The 23,996-nt window shown below is 37.7% G+C and overlaps 1 protein-coding gene across 2 annotated transcripts in view; it reads left to right on the top strand.

Annotated features, from left to right (window-relative positions):
• Window positions 1–9,690: 9,690 nt before the first annotated feature.
• nectin3b (nectin cell adhesion molecule 3b) overlaps window positions 9,691–23,996 on the top strand; it is a 68,558-nt gene continuing 54,252 nt past the window's right edge. For both annotated transcript variants that reach the window (XM_051878249.1, XM_051878248.1), the window contains exon 1: window positions 9,691–9,855. In XM_051878249.1, coding sequence (XP_051734209.1) covers window positions 9,693–9,855 — 163 coding nt within the window. In that variant the 5' untranslated portion in view covers window positions 9,691–9,692. The remainder of the gene's footprint in view (window positions 9,856–23,996) is intronic.

The raw sequence follows: 23,996 nt of genomic DNA, 5'->3' as shown, positions 1-23,996 counted from the left end.
CTATTAAAATGTAATTTGTAAAAACCTCCCTTCTAGACCTACATTTGTAATATCACTAAAATATATTCACTTCTGTCTCGTTTGTCCCGTTAATTTTCTCTTGCCATTCTCAACAACAACCTATCATCTATGTCTGCCTCACATTTATCTCCACCTGTTGTTTCCAGTGTTGTGGGCTGAAAGGCTCATTACCAGCACATCCATCATGGCAGTAGAGATGTTGTCTGCCTTTGTGCCGTTTAGTTTTCTCTTTTCACTTACCACTTTTTCAGTCAGCTCTCCAGAGTCAAAGTCATATGTCATTCCTTTGTCCTTTCAGATCTTAATCCAAACAGATTTATTTATTGTTTGAATCATGGAATATAACTTCATAATGCTGTAAAAAAAAAAAAAAAAAAAAAATCTATTTAAGGAAAGACTCAAATGGTTTGGGTCTTTTAAGAAGCGTTGGTGAGATGAGGTTTTAATGACTGTTTTAGATTCATTGTTGTCCTTGTATGTTTTCATGATGGACAAATAGAGTGAGAATGTGTTGACAAATAGGTCATGCATCAAATATCTAAATGTAGGAACCGAGGACACACGTGTGCTTCGTGGACACAAATATAACAAAATTGTTGTCGTGGACATTTCTTTTTTGTTGTTGTTGTTGTTATTTTATTTGGTTTCAACATTTAGAAAATTGTGTGTGTGGTATGTCTGGTTTTAGACATTGCTTGGATAAAAAAAATGTCTCTTTTTGATCAGAGAGTAACCAGAAGGTGGCGATATAGGACAATTTATAGTTGACATGGTCTTCTCGTCTTAAGTGTGGCATGTAGTGGTGTTATACTCATATTTGTTCCAGTCGATTGATTGATTGATTGATTGATTGATATTGAAGAACTTTGGGAAACAACTTTTCATATTCAATATCTCATGTATTTTAAGACAATTCCTTCTGCTATTAATTTATGAACACTGTACTTCTTAAAGCTACAATTTTAGTTCATGCTTAGAAAATTAGTAGTTAGCAGATTAATAGATTACAAACATGCTGAAAGGCCAAAAGAGAAAGGTCAAGACTCATTCATGATAAAAAAAAAATAAAAAATCTAAATCAGTATATTATATACTAATACTTTTTAACCATCTATTTAATTTGTGATTTGTGAAGTCTGACCTAAATTTGCAATATTACTAAAATATATTAAAAATTGTAGAAAATGTACTAAATTTGTAGATATGAGTAATATATTACAAACATACTGAAAGGTCAAAAGTGAAAGTGACAAGAAGGCCAAGTATGGTAACCCATTCTCAGAATTTGTTCTCTGCATTTAACCCATCCAAGTTAGTGCACACACATTAGGAGTAGTGAGTAGTAAACACACACACGCAGACACATACTTGTATATGTGGTTTATGGGGACTCTCCATAGACATAATAGTTTTTATACTGTACAAACTGTACATTCTATCCCCCTACACTACCCCTACCCCTAACAGAAAACTGTCTGCATTTTTTGAGTGTATGATGTATGTTATTTAAGCCATTTGGTTTACAAGGACACAGGAAGTGTCCTCATAAACCATGTTTACATTGTAATACCCATGACATTATACACGTTTGTGTCCTCATAAACCATGTATACAAGAACACACACACACACACGGAGCAGTGGGCAGCCATTTTCGCTGTGGCACCCAGTGATTGTGCCTTGCTCAAGGACACATCAGTCATTTCCTGCCAGTATTGAGAATCAAACCCACAACCTTCCGGTAACCAATCTGACTTTCTAACCATTAGGCCATGACTGCCTCAAAGTGAAAAGTCATAACTAGTTTTACAGAGCAAATATGATGACCCATAAAGACCACAGCTGGAACACTTTCTGAAGTATTTTTTTTAAAAAGCAATTTAAACAACAACAACAAAAAATTAACTAAACTAAAAATGAGCATTTATTATGTTTGTTTAGCTATTCTGGACAATGTGGCAAAGCCCGGTTCCAGCATCAAAAACAATGTGGTATTTATAGTGTATTCTTTACCAACCATTGGTCAAAGTGACATGAAGACAATAGAAGAGTCAAAAACACGGTTCCTTCCAAGTCGCCATTCCAAAGACACTTCATGGGAAACAGCTTGCTAAATGGTCAAAGTAAACTCTGCCACGGTTTATATAACTTTTGGTTTGGTTTGGTTTTATCCTATCAATGTCTGCCCTCTGCGACCATTGTAATGGAAATTAATCTATGGCTACATGGATTTGGACACTGGATCCCACTTCAGGACTTCACTAATATGCCAGTGTTGAGTGAAGACTGAAGTAATTTGGGGTTTGCTTACTAATCAAAGAAAAACCCATAGTCAGCCCAGACAGCAAACGTTTAGTTTTTGATCTTGCGCTCTGTATTTATAAAATAAAAGACTTGTTTATTGAATCCAAAATAAAAGAATGAGAATAAAAAGAATACTTCACATTGAGTGATGGGGTTGAACACAAATATGAGACTGAGAGCATGAATGAAAACAAATGGATAAACAGCTCCTCGGTCCTTCCAGCCGGCATTAGACACTCTTCATTCCCTGCAACTCTTCTGTGCATAAGTGCTGGGTACTGGCATGCTTTATGATGAAATTAAGCGCATGATTTATTTTCAGAGGGGTGCTGTTCTATGTTACTTGTCTAGGAAATGTTTAAAACTGCAGCTTATGAAATACTGTAGTGTATTTACTTGAATAAACTATAGTGTGCTCTGCAATGAGGGAGTTAAGTCAGGACGTGTTGGTACAAAAGAGAGTGCACCAAGCCTCCTCTTTTAAGGGTCCTTGAGGACTCATGCAACATTCCTGGGGCAGGCAACACCCTCGATGTGCTTCCCGGTTTTAAGAACACAAGAGTGAAAAATATATTTTTCAAGGGGTAAAATATACTAAACATTAAAGTGTTTAGAAAAATCTTTCAGGCACGTAATACTTGATAAATGGCAAAACACTTTACAGAGTTTGAAACGACAGGTTTGAGCAATTACATCTCAAGTGTTTTAAAGTATGCCCATTTGTTCTGGTTCCAGGACAACCTCTGGAGCAAGATGAAGACTAGATCAACTGCATTATCACTTGAGTTCAGGATACATTACCATTTGAATGTTACCATGGCATCACACCATTAGAGACACAAAACCTCTTTGAGGGAAGCTTGCCTAGTAACAGGTTTAAAGGCTTTTGTTGCTATCTAACGAAAATATCTGTAAATTAGACACTTTTTTTTCTTAATTAGGCTATTTTTTTCCATGACACTGTTTTTTTTTTTTTTTTTGCTTACATTTTATTAATAGAATGGCCAAGTCAAAGGTCATAAGTAGTGTTGCAAATTCAAATATCTCTAAATTAGATAAAATGATGGCTATTCTTGTGGTTCTATGATGTTTATATCCATCTTATAATTTTATTAAGTCATAAAACATAAAAATATAGATAATATGTATATGCATACATACCTGTATATACACACACATTGATACATTCACTGGTTCACACTTACATAGCCACTTACATAGGCTCAGAATTTGGCCCAAACCTAGATGATCCCCCCATCCCTTGCTGGGATAGGAAGAATCGAGAGTGAGGAGCTGGGGTGGAGGTGGGATGCTAGAAAACTGTTGGTGAACCCAGGTAAGTCATCTCCATATATGCCACCTCTCACACTATTGGTTAGATTATCTGAACGTGCTCCTCCCGAACTTTGTTAATAAAACATTATTTTTTAAAAACTTTCTAAATAAAGCTATTTATCATGACTCTCTGATGTTTATATCCATTGTGATGCCATAAATACACATCTGATGAGCCAAAACATAATGACCACTCACAGGTGAAGCAAAAAAAAAAAAAATTTCTAACAAGGTCACATGTCAAGTTCTGAGTAGATGAGATGATTAGTGAACAATAAGTTATTGTAGACAATGTGTTGGATGCAGTATGGGCAAGAGTAAAGACCTGAGAGACTTTGGCAAGGGCCAAACTTATATTGTCAGACCACTGGGTCATAGCTCTGAAAGGTCAGTGGTGGTGAGAACCTATAGACAGTGGTCCAAGGAGCGACAAACCTTTAAATCGGTGACAGGGGGTTGGGCGTCCAAGACCCATTGATGCACAAGGGCAACAAAGGCTATCCAGTCTGGTCTGAACCAACCACAGATGATTATGGGAGGAATGTGTCAACACACAGCTCACTCTGTTTTATATGGGGCTGCATAGCCGTAGACCAATCAGAGTGCCTATGATGACTCCTGTCCAATGGGCACGTGAAAGTCGGAACTGGACCTTGGAGGAGTGGAAGAAGATCGCCTGGTCCGATGAGTCTCGTATTCTTTTACATCATGTACATATGCGCCATTTACCTGTGGAAGTGATGGCACCAGGATGCACTGTGAGACGACGACAGCTGGTAGAGGGAGTGCGATGCTCTGTGCAATGTTTTGCTTGAAATCTCAATGCATTCGAAAAACCATTCATGTGGATGTAAACTTGACACGTGCCACATACCTAAACTTTGCAAACTAGGCACACCCCTTCAATGCAATGGTATTCCCTGGTGGAAGTGGCCTATTTCAGCAGGATGCTGCACCCTGCACACATTGTTCAGGAATGGTTTAAGGAACATGATGAAGAGTTCAAGGTGTTGCCCTGGCCTACAAATTCCCCAGATCTCAATCTGATTGAGTATCTGTGGGATGTGCTGGGCCAACAATTTTGATCCACAGTGGCTCCACATCTCAACCTACAGGACTTGAAGGATCCGCTGCTAATGTCTTGGTGGGAGATACCACAGGACACCTTTAGGAGTCTTGTAGAGTCCATGTCTTGGCAGGTCGGTGCTGTTTGGTGGCATGCGGATGACCAACAGAGTATTAGGCCTATGGTCATAATGTTTTGGCTCATCAGTGTGTACACACACACATCAATACATTCTTACTTAGAACTTTTTCTAAGTAATGCTATTTATTGCTCCAAACAAGGCTATGTTTATATCTTCATCTAAATGCCATAAACTACAGATAAATTTACAACACAAGACTTTAATTTGTTCAAAAGACTCTAAAAGGATCTCTATACTGTAGTCAGACCCTGCTTTGCTCATCCTACATTTTTACTTTAATACAGAGACAAACATCCAGCCAGAGAGAAAAAATGAAACTTTATCGATCCCCTGTCACACATTAGAAAGAACTGTGGGATATACATCAGAATTAAGTTATTCATCATCATAAAGTTGTCAGTCAACAAGTGAGTAAGTCCTTCTTGAATTTTTTAATCACTTGGAGTACCTCATAAATAGTACCTCTCTCACTGCCAGGTGAGACCGTGTGCCCAGTTTTCCTTCAATGTTTTTCTTCTTTTCCAAATTAACAAATGGTGAAAGAATGAGTTAGCAGGAAAATTTGCTTTTAGAATATTTCTAGTCCAAACAGTAAGGTGAAACACTGGCACACATTACAGCAGATGAAGAAAACATTCAATAAAGATGTTCATAAATTTCCGGAGTCTCCACGGAACATTATTTTCCAATAGGCAATCCCTCACATTGAAAAACTAAACTCACCTGTGTCTAACTAGAGAGAGGATTCATTGCTTGGTTCATCGATTGTCTTTGAAAATAAACAAAGTCAACAAACAACAAAAAAGGATTTAGGTTTAGCCGAAGGAACGATGATGATGGGCCAGAATCTTTGTAAACCAACCTTCTGGGTGCAGATTGACAAAACCTCTGCTGAGTGGATGGAGTTTCTCGGTGAGATTGTTGACAAGGAGATGTTTTGGTTCATTTAGGCTGTTGAAAGAAACAGATCCTCAAGGAACGAGGCTCACTGCTCAGTACAGAGGGGTTGTGGGAGAGTCTGGGGATCTCTGTCTTTGATGTACTGTTTTCATGGAAGAGATATCAGTAACAGAGTGAGCTGACTTTGTTGATGGGGCATTGCAACTCCTGGGAAATCGTTTAAACAACTTTATAAAGGGCAAATCTACTGTAAAGACACTCTCTTTTATTTTTTGAGCTATTTTCTTGCATGCTGTGATCAACAATGCCCTGGAGAAAAGAAAATAATTTCTCTGTCAGATAAATCAAAGTAACAGTAGGGGGAAAGGGGTGGCATAACTTCACTTCTTTCTTCGCTCTCCAGCTTCTACCATTCAAATAAATGGTTGAGCTAAAGCTTATCCTGGTTGGATTGAGACAAGACAGAAAGTCAACAAATTGCTGATCTGGCATAAATGGGGTGGAGCTATTAGCCGCCCAATGCATTTATTTTTTGGTTGGATTAGCTCGTTAATTTCTATATGTCCCAATTAGACTCAGACCAAGAGGTAACAGCAATGGGGTGAGGGGTTTTCTTGTGGCTTTGAGGCAAGAAAAGCACAGATTGGAGACGAAAACTTAAAAAGGGGGGTCTGAATGGATTAGCAGGGGGTACGGGGGATTAAGTCTGAAGCTAACAGAAAATTAGCGCCTATTTGTGGGACCGCACCAACAAGTGGGAAAATATCTGATGACAATCCTTCCACTAAGTAACAGAAGTGTAAAGTAGAAATCCAACTTGTCTTTTGATTTTCTATTTTAAAGCCAAAATACACAAGATTTGAATTAGGATTAAATTAGTCCAAATTCATTTAGATTTGTGGGTTACACTTTATGTTAAGGTGTCATTGTTACAGTGTAATTATATATTTAAGTACAGAGTAATATTAATTAACAACATGTACTTACTATAGGGTTAGGGTGGGATAAGGGTTTGGTTGAGGGTTAGTAGCATGTAATTATGCATAATTTACTGTTATTACTATGGTAAGTGCATGTAACATATGTAACAAGGACACTGTAAAATAAAGTGTTACCAGTGTAAGTTATGAAACTTTGCTAATTTGATGGAGTGCAGCCAGTTGGTAGTGCGATAAAAAAAATACACTTTATGTGATCATTGTTAGGTCTGTGACTGGATTGGTTTTTCATATGCATTGAATATATTTGACACAGGCTGAATTCAGAATAGCATAGCCTACTAGAATACTCATGTAGAGTAGTAGGGTGGTACACCATTCTGAATTCAGGCTTTTGGCAATATATGAGGAAAATAAAAGTCGCATTAAATCAAAATTAACCCTATTTACTTTGTTTGCACACATTACTAGTCTTGTGGTAAACAATTCATCTGTGCGAGTTAATCCACACACAAAAAGTATTGTCTTTATAATCTTTACTCAAAATCTGAAAATGTACTTCCCCTCTGGAATGGCCTTCCTTCTCTCATGAGGTCATTTTGACGGCTTAGGTAGAACATCCCCTCCAACTGTCAGTCTGCTGCGAGCTTTGACAATGAGCTGAATGGAGAAGAAAAAAATGTTTATTAACTGGAACATTGAGAAATAATATTTCAAAGTGATTTCCATCATTTTGACAGAAAATAAATATTGTAATTACCTGCTTTAGAAACATTCCAGTAAACACTGCTAATAGAGATAAGAAGTGAAAAGGGGAGACAATTACATTTTAAAGCATCTATGTGAAAACAAATCTGGAGAGAGATGTGAGGATTTGAGAGATTCTTAGTGCATTCCAGTGAATTACTCATAGGATATTGTAAATTAAATCAGGAGAACAGACCACAGATGCACAGTATAAGTCTTTTTCATGCTGTTACAGTGGAATACAAAGGGGAAAAAAAGTTAAGCAACTGAAAAGAGCATGTGCCATAGATATTCTTCTTATAGGCTCCCATGACACATTAAAATACCAAATGTTACGTTACTCTCCTGACGTCTGAAAATAGAATGTGAAGGGAATTTACAGCTCATTCAGTCAAACTGACGGAGAAGGATTATTTGTTGTGCAACATTATGTTTTGAAATGATTTGTTTCAGTCTTTTTGAGTGAAACTTACCCAAACCAGAAGTGCCTCAGAAGCCTCACTACTAGTATTTATGAACAACAGCAGAACTGATATCTTTCTGACATTATTTTTTTAATGTTATTTAAATTATGATAAATACTTAACTAAACATTTAAATTTAAACATTAGTTAAATAAACATTTCAGCCATAAATAGGCTAAATTATAAATGTTAGCTAGATTATGCTCATTACCTGTCTAGTGATGTATGTTTTTGCTAAAATATATATAGTATATAGACGCACCCGTGGATATTCAGTTTTACTTGTAAAATATGTCACAATACTGAAGTAAAGTAGCAACTCGGGTTCATGCAGACTTTAAAGGGTTAGTTCACCCAAAAATGAAAATAATGTCATTTATTATTCACCCTCATGCCGACCTTCGTTAATCTTCGGAACACAAATTAAGATATTTTTGTTGAAATCCGATGGCTCAGTGAGGCCAAAAATATTCTCGTCGCTTTATAATATTAATATTGAACCACTGTACTCACATGAACTGATTTAAATATGTTTTTAGTACATTAATGGATCTTGAGAGAGGAAATGTCATTGCTGGCTATGCAGGCCTCACTGAGCCATCGGATTTAAACAAAAATATCTTAATTTGTGTTCCGAAGATCAACGAAGGTCTTACGGGTGTGGAACGGCATGAGGAGTAAGTAATAAATGACATTATTTTCATTTTTGGGTGAACTAAACCTTTAAGCATATTAAAAATATGACCACTATCAGCCGATCAGTAGCTGAATGTCGCTAAACTCTAAGTATGGATGAAATGGAAGTAATAACAGATTTTTTCTTCTTTATTGTGATGTACATCTGAATGTAACAGATTACTGAAAAAGAAAAAATGTTGCCAAGGACTTGGTTTTATTCACCGGTTTTTAATTGGATGTTGAGATATGGGCGTTACAATCAAAAATGGAGGCAAAATAATGCAAACTTGCAAATTATTGGACTGGCAAAGGTCACCAGAGAGAGGTCTGTCATTTCACCACCAGAAGATCAAGTTGATATTTTGTTTAAAAATTACGAGGTCAAGCAAAAATTAAACAAAGAAACATGGATACAACAAGATTAAAAACATGTAAAAAAAAATAAAAATAATAAAATAGGGTGAATTTTCATTTCATACTAACTTTATCTATGGCTTGCATACAGTTTACATCCCAACTGGAAAGAAAATGGCGCTATAGGCCTAACAGTGACAACATGGAAATGCATGTTACACAGCTTAGTTACACAGCAAATATAATCAATGTGCAAGAATTTGTGTTAATCTCGGTAAAACAAAACAGTTACTGTTTTAAAATATTAAAGGGATAGTTCACCGAAAAAATTAAAATTCTGTCATCATTTACTCCCCCTGAAGTTGTTCCAAACCTGTATAAATTTCTTTGTTCTGCTGAACACAAAGGAAGATATTTGGAAGAATGTTTGTATCCAAGCAGATCTTGCGAGTTTATATCTTGCAATTCTGAGAAAAGAAGTCAGAATTGCTGAATGTAAACTCGCAATTGTGAAAAAAGTCAGAGTTGTGAGATTATATAGGCTATATATATATATATATATATATATATATATATATATATATATATATATATATTTGTGTAGGTGAATAAACTTAATAACCATCCACTTTTGACAAAATGTTGTTTTGCAAATAATGCTTTGCATGGACTGCGCTTCAGGTGAGACACGCACCCCCATAACGGAGAGGCAGAGTGGTACGGTCCAGACTCAGCCTTTTCCCTATGGAGTTGTTGCTGAGGAGCTTTCAGAGTTTCGGGGAGAACGAGAGAAGCGAGAGCACGGGCGGCGATATGGCGCTGACAATGACTGCCCATTATCTCAGGAATAACCCGATTCACCCGGGACTGAATTTTAGAGTCCTGCTCATGCTGTCATTTGTGTCAGGTAGGTTTGATCATGCCTCATTTGCTGTGTCGTGAGAGCGCATGCCCTTGGCAAAGTTTGGGGGAATCCAGCGGTCCGTGGAAAGTATTGAGCGCGTGAACATGATGCCTTCCAGGCTCTCGGACAGTCCTTCAAAACGTCACTATGCAACGGCGTTTTTGCCACGAAAAGTTTCTAAAACTTCACTGTAGACAATTTTATTTTGGATACCTTTAAAATATTTCCCCTGGGAGCTCAATCTTGCCGCCGTAATTATCCAACACCGTTATTTTTCCCTCAAACTACGCTGATTCTGTGAACGCAGGAATCTCGCACGAGGACTGAGATTTAGCTGCCATGGAAACATCCGAGCAGAAACTGAGAAACAAACATTCGCTGTGTTTTTTATATATAAATAAACATTTCTTTCTAGCCTTAAATCTTTTAAGAAGAGTCGGATACTCGAAGTAACCCCTTGACATTTATGTTGGCAATGGAATGCTAGTTATTGTTTGCCAGCTGGTAATCCATGCCAAATGTTGCGCTCTTTGTTTGTTTTTTTTAGTGTGCAATTGTGGCCGTGTCAGAAAACAGAGCTCGCTGTTATTTGCTTCGTTTGTTGACTGAAAATCAATCTGTAAAATGGACTGAGCCATGAGTTTGCGACCCAAATCAGACAGGCAATTCCCAGTTTCTAGTAACTTGATCAGAAGTATTTTATGTAAGTTAATCTAAAGTGACATTTCCACAATTTGGCGCTTATTTGCTTTCGCACTTTAATTACAATAAGAGTGACATAATCTGCTGGAAATTCCCATTTCAGCATGATAACTGGTTTCTAGCTGGTCTAAGATGGTGTTTAGCTGGTCATACCAGGTACCATGTTTATAAAACGGCAATTTTAAGATGAATTTTCCTACAGGCACAATACTCGTTGACAAGTTAAAATTATTCTGTCTCTGTCCGGGTGTCTACGAGCACACCTGTCGCGACTGCAGTTGCCTTCTTTTAGCAACGGGCTTCAGCTGTGTTGTATCATTTTGCAGCTGTAGGGGACACATGCAGGCAGAGGTCAGACCACATCACAGCACTCCGGCTCGTGCACTGTGGGGCGGTATCCATAGTGACCGGTTTGTCTGCAAGAGACAGCGTCCTCGTGCCCGATCGATCACTTACTAACTCACTTACTCACTTACTCACTCAAAGCGAATTTAATCGTTTGTCGGGCCTTGGGAAGAACAGCAATTGTAGTCTTTGTCTGTGACATGCATTTTAATTTTAAAGTCACCATGAAATCAAAACAATTCTTGTTTTAATGAAATATTGCAGTATTTATTATAAATGATTTACTCGCGCGCATCATTTTTTAATTCACGTGTCCTCGTAATCTTACATCTCTTCTCCGATGACGTGTTTACTGCCGCGAGGACGGGACAACTTGTCACTCGCATCACATGACATCTCAGCAATAGTAAACCACAACGATCAATCCCATCCTGCATTTTTTTCTTCTTCAAGAATCCGTTTAACTTTGATATTCATCACAATAGTGTAGAAAAGATCATCACAACGTTGTTTCATGCTGACTTTAAAGTAAATATTTGGTCTGAGGTGGGATTTTAAAGCTTTACTTGTCTGCTTTTATGTACCAATGTAGTCGCTTGCACTTTTATTGGTCTAAAAGCAAAGGTTAGTGTTTTGTGATTTTTAAACATTTTAAATATCCTGTTTATCGTAAGGAGACAAATGTCTGGCCAGATGTCTTGCTGACGCTAAGACCCTGTGTCCAGCGGGGTCGGCCACTACGTCTCCTGTCCTCAGTTTTGTCCAGACATGGTGTGGTCGTTAGCTGCACTGCAGTGAGTGATGGCGGCAGGGGAACGAGGAGAGAGAGGAGGAAAGAATAACAGTTAAAATACCACACAGGAGCTGAGGATTAGCCCTGGCATTCCACTCTGTATATCCCTCGCTCCCTCCCTCCCTCCCGGTCTTTCTCTACCTCTCTCTCGAACTGCTCTTCGCTCCGTCTTATTCATGTCGTCTTAATTGCTTTTCTTTCTCTGTCTCTGTCACCGTGTTCCAATTTTATCCCTGAATCAAATTGGTTGGTTAATAACTTAGACTTTAAATTTTCTCTCAGGCCTTTTTCTTTGTTAAAGGCAGATTTTCTCCACGTGTCTCTTGATATTTCAGCTGGGTGATATCAGTATCTAGACCTTTTGTATAGATATCATGGTACTTTCTATGAATGTGAATAGGATATACTTTGGTGTCCATTACTGAACATGAGGTACAAAATCCATGTTTTTGTAAAGGACTATTCAATTTCCTAAAGTATTAACCTATCTAACATAAGATCAACAAGTTTGTAAAGTAAGTTTCAAATACATCAAATGTCAGTAATAACAAAATGTTTGCATCCCACATCAGGGGTCTTGACCTTCCCCAACATATGATATATGAATTGACATTTAGGCCTAATTGATTTTAGTAAAAACTATTTTTTGATGAAAATGTACATCTTACTGAAACCTCCTGAGGTTTCCCAGATTAAAGTTGTTGTAATGGAAGTAGTGACAGATATTTTCTTCCATAATGTGACATACATCCAAATGAAATGGGGAAAAAAGTAGGCTGAGGACCTGTTTCAGTTCATCGGTTGTTGATTGGATGGAGGCAGATGTAGAAAAGTGCATGGATGAATTGTTCACAAGATTAATTAACATGCATTTCGAAAATAGGGTTATTTTCCTTTTTTCCTGGCCTTAAGATCCTCTTTAAAAACAAAAAAAACACTCCTATGTTGTACGTCATTTGAGGAAAGTACCATAAATTCGGCATAAATTTCCAACGCTGGATTAGAGTGATGTTTTGTGTTGTTATAATGTTATCATTGTAGACTGTATTATCACACTACTTGCTAGACTTGAGCAACTAAAAATAGTGACGACATGGGAAAATATAATTTTCTATTTTACCCTGTTATGTCAGCCAAACCCGTTTTCCACCAATAGGGTGCTGTTTCTGTTTCCAATGCAGAAAAAAATCAGCAGTCCTTGGTCCTAAATTCATATTGGTCCTGGATCAGGAACCACTAACATCAGAGGCTAATAATATTTGCAGAGTAAATTATATAAATATATATATATTTTTCTTTCACTCTTCTCTTGACTCGCTTCTATATGATCGATAAAAGCACTAAAAGGTGATGTGGGAATTGAAGCATTAGTGCTGTTAAACACAATCCTTCCAACACTCTCAATGTCTGTGTATTTCTCTAGAGCTTAAATCACTGCTACCCAGCCCCCTGAGTGCTCTCTCTTATCAAGACAGAATTGATAAGGCCGACAGTGCGTCATCTGGAGCATAATATTATTGATCTTGTAATGCTTGTGACATGGAATATGTGAGGTAAAACAAAGTGTACATCCACGAGACTATTAAAGTATCAATGCATTGTACACATTGAGAAGACTTAGCCAAGATCTTTATTCATTGTTTATTCATGAATAACCTATGAGAAACATACATGTTCTGTGGTATAGTTGGAGTACAGATTTCTCCACTTTGGCACTACGGGTCACACTGCTTTGGAGCAGGGTTGAATAATGAATGACCTCTTTATTTAGACCCTTTCATCTGTGCTTGTGAGAGCCTGTTGGTGCAGGGGCGTACAGTGGAGAGTGAGCTCACCTTCTGTACCGGTTGTGATTCTAATGTCTCCCTTTGCACTCACCCAGAGCTTAATAACCAGATTATTTTAACATTTGGGGTCAGTAATATTTACTTATTTGCTTATTTCTTTTCTTACTTTTATTCAGAAAGGACGCATTAAACCAGGACCACACTAGAGTTGGGTATCGTTTGAATTTTAATGATTATGATTCCGATTCTGGTTATCGGTTCTGATTTTTACACCGGACGCGAGCGGCGCGATGCGATGCGTCAAAAGACAATAGAACCCATTATAATCCGTGATATTGTCTACACTGCACAAATTCCCGACAGTAAATGGATTCTTCATTCTATTTCTGACGTAGTCCAAGCGCTTTCCAATGGTCGTCTTGTCGCGTTCAGTGTAGACAGCTGCTAGCTGTTGCGGCGCGGCGCGACAAGTCGTGTCGGGTGTAGACACGTGTTATCGATTCCTAATTTGGACTCCGATAAGTAAAAAAAAAAAAAAAAAAAAAAAAAAAACTTAGAATAAATGTGTATGATATCCAAGTCTTATTGCAAAACATTTCCTTGTAGCTGAATACTCTGAACAAAAATCATCAGTTTGTGAAGTTCGAATATTGTTTTTACTTGTGCATAGCAAGTACTTGACTAGCCTACATATGCACGTTGCGTCTCTTTACAAAAAGTTTTCTCTTATTTTGCCCTCCAGGGCATTAGCGTAAGTGTCTTTTTTTCCCTCTATAAACTGTAATATTTTAAACCGACAATGAACTTCAGTCTGGTTGACTCTTTTTATAGCTTGTGATGTTTTGGTCCAAAGATGAGCTTCACCGTCAGAGAACAGAGCACTGCCAGCGAATTGTCCCAAACTGAGGTATGAAAATGTGCTTTGTGCAGAAGAACAAAAATAGACAGGTTTTTCTGAAATTAAGGATCACAGGGAGATTTAATAGCCAACACAGATCGATTTAAAATTGTGACATTTAAAGAGGGGGTCGATGTGATGTCAGTGCTGTAGAGAATTGCGATTCATTCATCTGTCCCTCTGTTGCAAAAGAGGATTAAGCCCAAGCAATAATGGAGAGGCCAGCTTAGGATGCTATCTGAGTGTGTGTGTGTGTTGCGATGGTGCTGTTGTTAACATGAGAGAGAAACAAACAGACAGTCAGTGATCTCTGTGTGCAGTTCTCCCCAGTATTAATCTCTGAGATGACCAGCCCAGCTTTTTTCCGGAGCCTGAAGGGCAGCCGAGTTCCAGTGACCTCCTCATCAAGCAGCTGTCTCTCTGTGGGTGGGGAGATGAGCCGTGTGTCTTCTATGAGCCTGTGGTCTTTGGTTAACATTGACATTTTCACCCCTTATGTAGTTTCTAACTTGATTATTTTCTGCAGTTGTCAGTGGAGGTTGGCGGTCTTAGTTATTGATATTCGCTGTGCTGCTGGTTATGACTTGGAGTGTGTTATAATTCCAAAAGGATTTTCATTTTCTGCACTGATTTTGGGAGAAAATCAAAGCTTGAATACTCAAATATGGATTTAAACATGATGAAATTTGATGACCAGCTGACCTTCAAAGACCACCTTGCTAATACTGCATGATCATGCAGGTTTGCACTGTAGAACATCAGGAAGATCAGGCCCTTTATAACTGAGCATGCAACACAGCTTCTCGTTCAGGCCCTTGTCATTTCTAGGCTGGGCTTCCAACATGTGCAATCAAACCCCTTAAAAATGATCAAGAATGCAGCAGCTTAACTGGTCTTCAATTAACCCAAGAGAGGCCATGTCACACCGCTGTTTATCTCTCTGCACTGGCTCCCGGTTTTGGCTCGCATCAAGTTCAAGACGTTGGTGTGCCTACAGGACAGCCACTGGCTTTGCGCTTTCCTACCTCCACTCTCTGAGTCTACGTGCCCTCAAGGAGCCTCCAGTCTGTAAGTGAGAGGCGCCTCATGATACCATCACAGAAAGGCACAAAATCAGTCTCGAGAACGTTTCCGTTCACTGGTGGAATAATCTACCCAACCCTATTCAGACAATTGATTTCCTAACCATTTTCAAGAAACAGCTGAAAACTCATCTCTTCCGTGAGCACTTAAATAATTAGTTCACTGTAAAATAAAAATGACCCCAAGCTTTTCTCACCCTCAAGGTGCATCCTAGGTGTATATGACTGTCTTCTTTCTGATGAACACAATTGGAGTTATATTAATAAATATCCTTGACGCATCCGAGTTTTATAATGGCAGAGAAAAGGGACCAACGAGTATGAAGCTGAAGAAAGTCCTTCCAACCATTATAAACATACTCCACATGGCTCCGGGGGGTTAATAAAGGCCTTCTGAAGCGAAGCGATGCGTTTGTATAAGAAAAATATCCATATTTAACAAGTTATAAAGTAAAATATCTAACTTCCGCCATTTTAAAGTGAACTAATCCTTTAACTGCAGCTTGCTGAATTAAAAAAATATATATTTCACTATTCTTTCACTTATGATCATCTCACCATTCTTAAATCTTCCCTATTCTAGCTTGTACTATCCTGAATGATGACCGAAACTTTGTATTAATAGCACTTATGTTTATTGCCTGTTGTATTTCTCAATTGTAAGTCGCTTCAGATAAAAGTGTCTGCTGAATGAATAAACGTGAACGAAATATACATTTTTTTTTTTTTTTTTTTTTCCCCAACCCAGACTCATTGAAAACACATACCTGCGGTGCCATTTCTGCAAAATATTGCATTGCTTCTTGCACGTTTCGTAACCCTTTCAAAATGAAATGTGCAGTGAGTGAGTAGCACTAAAAGTGTGTTCAGTTTTATCTGAAACATTTTTATTACGCTGGTTGTTGTATGTATTAAAGCAGTTCGGAAATGAAATATCGGGTGAGTTGTACTAATTAATGCTTTATCGTGTTTGTAAATAACATACCACCTACACGCAACCCTTCCTATATAGCATAACCCATAGTGTTAGCAAATAAAAACAAATTTGCTCTAGCAACCATATTGGTTTGCTTCTACAATTTTTTTTTTTTTTTTTTTTAAACGATGTTATTCAGTGTGACTCATGTTTCATGGGACTCATGCCCATTCTCTCCACATTGCAAGTGCAATGCTGTACAGGTGAGCTACAAAGCAAGGTTATTGTGTCAGAAAAGCCATACGTACGGAGCTAGTTATGTGATGCAGCATCAAAATGTCATTTTAGAGTCACACAATTTTGGATAAATTGAGAATTTTTTCATTTCATTTTGGGTGTTTGAATCGAGATCACGATCTTTTAACGATCAATCATGCAGCTCTAATTAGTTTTTTTTATATTAATGTATTAATATATACATTAATTAAACAATATACTACATTTGAACCTAGTAATGGTCTGCTTAGAGTTACCTCTGTACATGATACTTTCCCAGGAGTGACCATTTAAGCATAGCAAAACACCTGTAAGTCATTTTGTTGCATGATGTTATGACATAGAGAAGGGAAAGCGTGTAGATTTCATACAAAATGTAATCCATCCTGACTTGTTTCTTTGCTTAAGTGCTGTTTTGTTGCCATGGCGTCTTTCTCTCCCACTGTTCCCCACCTCTATTTTCCTCTGAAAGCTGTTTGATTCTGTATCTTTTATCTCATATTCCATAGTGTTTTCAGAATGATGTATTCTGGCCCAGTTAATGTACATTTGCTGCATTGTGTGGAGGTTTCAGATATTTTTCAGATCGTCCCGGGACACATGAAATCCCTGGGGTCTCTCAGAGGGCCCACAGCGCTCCTTACAAAAGGCTATTTGTATGTGGTGTGTTGTCGCTTCAACCCTTTCTTTGTGTGTGCCCGCAGCCCTGGAAGGTTTTAATGAGAGGCCTGTTAAGTTTATGTATGTGTGTTTGACAGTTTACTCACAGTTTAGACTTCACTTAGTAATGGTGCAGGTTATCATATGGATACTGGATTACATTAAAAAACATCTGCATTGTCTGTGGGACAACCTTGATGTTGTCATTAAAATAACCAAAAGGTATCCTGATAGTGACTCTGGAATAAGCTGAATACTTTATGCATTATCCAGTAAGGGACTTGCAAGTCTCACAAAAGCATATATTCGCTGACAAGTTCATAATTCTGCTGCTTTTCAAGGCAGTGCAGTGTTTGGTCGAGGTGCATTGAAAGCTTTTTAAGCCTGTTTTAAAATGCCTGGAATGCAGCGGATTAGACTCTGATCTAAGAACTTTCTCCACACTAACCAGAGTCCCGCTGTAGATTTGACCTGATGCTGAAGTCATTGTCACCCTTTCTGTTCATAAGATTTTGGTGTTGATTATTTTAGGTGGTTCCTTTTTTTTGTTACTTTTGGCTCAATAAAAACCAGAGCTTTGTTACGACCTTCTGTTCTGTTTCACTTTTGAATGCAGTGCCTTTTACTTATCAGTGAACTCCAGTCCTTCTTTGTTTTCAGCAAGCCTTCACAGGCACGCTGGGATCGTGAAGTGGTCACTCGTTTCCCATACAAGCGTGTCTAATATCCAGCCTTTCTTATCAGCATTTTTGGGTGTGAACTGTTTGGCTGACTTGTTCTCTGAAACAGCCCTCTTCACTACTTCATGTTGTCATAGTGTCTTGTTTGACATCTTTAGAGCTTCTTTGGATTGTTATCACAAGTAGTGGGTTTAACTAGTGCCTTCATTCTCTCACTCACTCACTTGTTTTCTTATTTTAAAGTCCCACTGTGGTGAATGTCTATGTGGTGTTTTTAATATGCTCCAAGACAAACCATGTGCAAATTCATAAGTCAGCACCATTTCTGAAAATTATCTCTTTAAAAATGCAGTGATCTAAAGACAGTTTCAAAAACACGGTTTGAAATTGCTGGTGTTTTTTATGTCACAAACTACTTTGTAACCAATCACATCAATGTGCCGGCGGGCTTTAGCATATCATTAACTATGACCACTATGAAGCAGAGAAGCCAGGTTATCCCAGGATATTTTTCTGTTGATATGAAAAATCGGGTAGATTTAGCAATATAGCGGGTGTATGATGTATATTACAATATTATGATGACAAAGATGAGTTTTAAGGGATCAAATTATTGACTACAGGGGGACTTTAAGGGTGTATTCACACTTGGCATGTTTGGTTCGATTAAAACGAACCCTGGTGCGATTGCTCTGTTAGTGCGGTTCATTTGAATATCCGAACCCTGGTGCGCACCAAACAAGCAGACCGAGACAGCTGAAAAGATGGGTCTCGGCACACTTCCAAACTAACTCTGGTGCAGTTCGAATGAAATATGAATGCAACACGCACCCAAGACATGTAAACGAACCAAAAACAGACATGAAGTCACAAGATGCGACCCTAAAAAGGACTGAATGCTCAAGCATACCTATTTTTTTTCTTGTCAGTTGCGATGTTGCCCATTACAGTTTGGTACAGGCATCAGAACCGTGTCTCCTCGCAGCATATCTTCACTCCTTTACACATTTTATAAGCTTTTTTACGAATTCTCAGCTGGTCAAAATACCACCATATGTAAGCTACGCACATACAATGAGCATGTTTAGCCCAGCACACAGCATTTTGGTAAGTTCCGTCACAAAATATACGTGAATGTATCCCTATGCTTTTAGATTCAGTATTAAAAGTGCCAGTGTGAATGCTAAGTGGACCAGGACTAAATGTTGTTGTTTTTTTTGTTTTTGTTTTTTTGTGGTTCGGACCAAGTGAACCAAACTACAAATGTGAACACACCCTAAATCAGCTATTGGCCATTGCAAAACAAATCACATTACAAGTCATATTTCACAATTGATTGGCAGGACTCTTGGGTGCATTGATACACCCGTGATCTATTTCTAAATAAATTTATTAAAAAAAAAAAAAAAAAACCTTTTTACCCCTTACATTATGACAGGTATATCACATAGAGATTTGAGTAAATGTAATTAGTTACTGTACTTAAGTATCTTTTTGGCTACTTTGTAGTTTTACTGAGTATCAAATATAATAGCAAACATTTACTCTCATTGACTATATTTTTGAAAAAAATATATGTACTCTTTATTCTAATACACTTGTGATGAGTAATACAATTACTTGTTACATTTTGCATGGCACCTTTTTCTACGGCAGTTTATTTTTGCTACAAAAAGAAGTGACATTGCCATCTACAGGGCATAAAAGGCACTATGTCTTGTGCGTTTTTCCCTTACTCACCCAAACTTTTCAACATGGCTACTTTACGCAAATGTATTAGCAGGTAGTTGCTGAATCGTTGGTGTTTCATAAATAAAATGAGAACATGACTGCAGCCGGTAATGAGGCCGAAACGAACATTCAACAACATTTGAGCCAACATTCAGTACGAGTAAAAAAACTTAAGTATTGTTCAAGATACCTCAGATACTCAAGTCAAATTGGACTTGTAACCTGTAATGGAGTCATTTTCGCTGTAAGGTATTGGTACTTTTGCTCAAGTATAGGTTTTCAGGTACTCTTTACGCCCCTGTAGAAATGTACATGAAATTGCAGAAATTAAAGATAAAGAAAACGATAATAAAATAAGATTTAATTGGTTCACTCAGATTACTTAAAAACTGTAAATATATCGATCTATCACTAGTTTTCTACTGGTGTGATTGAATGACGTGTCCCAGTTCAACCACAGGATAAAAGTCTAGCCACCTTTTTTTGGAAATGATTCACTTAAAATCCTTCCACTGTGGATGAACACGTGCTTTAATCATTCATGGAAATATCTAGATTGCAGCCCAAATCCTGATCTCCGCTCGGCCTGGTTGGAGCACTCAAACTCCTCTGTATCTTAGTGCGTTGACGTCTCTTTTTTTATAATGTTCCAGTGATGGAGTCCTTCATGGTTTTCTCATTTTGTCACTCTGGAATGCATGCACTCTGAAATGCAATTCTGACAGCCACGCCAGATGAGGATTGCTGTAATTGTGTTCCCTTTCTTTCAAATGAACCAAAACATAATACAGCGACTGTAATTATAAAGACTGCAGAGCTTCTCGCTGCTGACGTCACTGAATTGCTTCGGTCTGATGTGGCAAAGCATTTTTTATCATGATTGCAGGCAAATGTGAAGCTCTGCGTGTGATTTCACATACTGTTGTCATCATCCTCATCGTTGCATACCATTGTTGTCATATCTTACACATAAGGGACTTTGAAGTTCTTGGAACTCATGGTTTAACATTCCTCTTCTGATTCCTTGATGTGAATGCATTGCCATTGACGCCTCCAGGAGACAGCCTTTTAACTGCTGGGTCTGCAGCACCGGAAGTCTTTTGATTTTGTGAAGGGTTCGTGATTGAAAGACTGTCAGATGAGTACTTCATTTCAAGTTAATTCTATTTTATTTTCATGTGTTTTTCATCCGTAACCATGTGCAGAGAATCTGACTGCTGCATCCCACCCAAGTGCATCTGTCTCCTCTCACTCTTTAATTAGACAGTCCCCCAGTGCTGTTAAATTGGAGCTTATGAAGGAAAGTCTTTTGGGCTTCAGTACGGACGTGTGTGTGGTGTGTTCAATTCAGACAGCATGCTCATAACTTGTTTTATTTATTTATTATTGTGAGCATGCTGTCTGGATTGAATGAGAAAAAAAGATTTGTTTATAATTAGAGATGCACAATATATCAGTAGCATATTGCTTACAAGACAATATTACTGATTAGTTTAATTATGCATGCTCCATTTCCACCTATTTTTAACTTTGCTATCATCTAGCACTCACTTGAAGGTAAAATTATAGCCAGGGTAGCTGACATGGCATTAAACTACAAATAAACAAACAAACTTGAAGGTATAATGCTAATAATTATAATATTTAAGGAATAATAACAAGGGTTTCTGAATTCTACATATAGTCCCTTTAAATGCTATCTTAGTTACTGATAACTGACACCGGTGGCTGTTAAGTGAACTGCAGGCAGCAAATTATTGCTTGTGATCACACTCGTGCACACGTAACAGACTAAGGCCATTTGTCCACCAAAGCATTTTTTTTTTCCAGTGGCTAGCGTACTTTTCAAATTGTTTTCAATGGCAGTGGCGCTTTTTTTTTTTAACTCCAGGAGCGTAACGAGGTGCTTGAGTGTCTTTTTTTACGCTCAAGCGCTAAGCGGTAGGAGTTTTTTACCAGTTGCCTCAAGTTGAAGAATGTTCAACTTTGAGTAAAAGCTGCGCTCATCACTGTCACTTTTTAGCCAGCCGTCCAGAGTGGAGGAGGGGCGGGACAAATACAACACCGACCAACTGTTACAACATTCTTGCTGTACAACGACATTAACAAGCAGAGAACGGAACAAAATGGATGAGAAATTAATATTGCTGGTCTCCGAACATACATGGCAAGTGCTCTACATTTTTAGTCTGAAACGAATTTTCTGCCAAATAAGTTACAAGTTAACAGTGCCGCGGATATTCCGTATCATAGCAACAAAGCGTCTCAACTGGAAAAAAAAAAAAAAAAAACGCTGCAATGCCGAAGCGCTCTCAAGCGCTCACAAATAGGCATTTTCAGCAAGCTAAAAACGCTTTGGTAAACACACGGCCTAAACGTGAATCAAGGCTCCGATATAGCGTACTCACAGCGAAGTTCTTTTTTATTCTTCATAAAAAAGTTGGAAATCCCTTTGCAACGATTTTTAACAAACATACCCAGCGCCGTCTACGCTGCTGAGAGCGATATTTAGATGAATATGTAATTATGTGCTGGGCGCTTTCCTCTAAATAACAAAATAAACACACAACAAAAATAACAGAGGTGAGAAAACGGCAGTTAAAAAAGCATCTGATCATAACGTGGATATGTTTGTAAGAGCTCTGCAATTCATCTGTCGGCAGCATGTCATCAGATGAGGTAATTATAATCAAACTATCATAACAGTGTAATTTTAAAGTATGTTTGAGACTTATATAGACTAGATCTCTGGCTATGTGAGACTTGTTTAAATTAAACCTTTTTCTTTGTATGACATTGACATTACCATACAAAATGGCTCTTGTGGCATTATCCTGAACATTATATAAGCATTCATTTCATGAGTCATAGAAGGGAAGAGAGGCTCTCGGGAGCGTGCGTAACTGTCACATCCTTTTGATTTTCCCAACAAAAACGTCCTTTACATAGAAATCAGTCTACAGGCTTTCATAGACAACCTAGGAAGTCGGGGAAGGTCTTTTTTTTTTTTTCTTTTTTTTTTTTTAATAAAGTTTGAATAAAGTTGAATAAAAGCTGTTCACATATTGGCAATAAAAAAGCAAATAATGCAGTAAAATTCTGACATGTAGCCCCATTAAATTGATTGTTTTCATTTCTAGTGTTTATTCTTTAGACAACATAGTATAGACTGTATAGTTGTAGTGTATATTAGGGATGTAAGAAAATATCGATACACGTGAATATCGCGATATTATGTTTGGCGATACTGTATCGATTCTCAAAAACAGTGTATCGATATTTATTTATTTATTTATTTATTTGTTTGTTTGTTTATATATTTATTTATTTACATCCAAGATTCGTGGCTTTGTGTTCGGTTTAAAATCCAACCGCTAGATGGCAGTGCTATCTCAGAACGTAAACTGACGCGGAGAAGAGCAAGGTCCGTCCGTGCATCGCTAGCATTAGCAAACCCAGCTCACGAGACGATAGTATTATTCCGGCTCCCGCCGCTGTGTACAGAGCTGAAGTGTGGATTTATTTTGGCTTCAACTATAAAGAAACTACTAAGGAGATCGACAAGAATCATGTTGTTTGCAAAATAGGCCATGTTAAAATCAAAACTCGGGAACGCATTGAATCTGAGAGTTCGCTTAACATCCCGACGCCATCCGCGCTGCTGAGATACGTTTCGATAGAATATGTAATATGTACTATGTACTGCATGTTTTCCTCTCAATAACAAAATAAACGCACAACAAAAGTGACAGCGGTGGCAGCAGGAAAAAAAGCATCTGATCATAGCGATGTGGATATGTTTGCACCAGCTCTGCTCAGCACTTCAGTGAAGGCACCTTTATTTAAATAGCACTTTATATAATAGATTGCTTAAAAGCAAGCAGCTTTACAGTATTAAATATGAAAAAACAGTCATGCAGTCATGGAATGGACTATGACTTTCTGTTGTTAAATAGTTTAGAAATTAAAAACTGCTATACTGTGAACCTTTAAAACATATACACCTAAATAATCCTGCAGTCACTTTACTATTTTCCCTTTACTTAGATTGCACAAAATAGTGATTAGTGATATAAATACAAATGATACTGTCTTGATTAAATAAAAGTTTTTTTTTTTTTTTTGTCAGGTTTTATGCGTATGGTGGTGTTTTTTTTGACCAGAATTTTTTTTTTTCCTAAAATTAGATCCTCTTTCTAAAAAAACTAGAAATATCACAATATATCACCTTTCTTACAGTATAGCAATATATCACAATATATCGTATCGTAACA

Source organism: Ctenopharyngodon idella, chromosome 21, assembly GCF_019924925.1.
Source record: "Ctenopharyngodon idella isolate HZGC_01 chromosome 21, HZGC01, whole genome shotgun sequence".
Taxonomy (NCBI): Eukaryota; Metazoa; Chordata; class Actinopteri; order Cypriniformes; family Xenocyprididae; genus Ctenopharyngodon; species Ctenopharyngodon idella.
The sequence above is the reverse complement of the archived record's forward strand: the minus strand, read 5'-3'. Positions and strand labels throughout refer to the sequence as shown.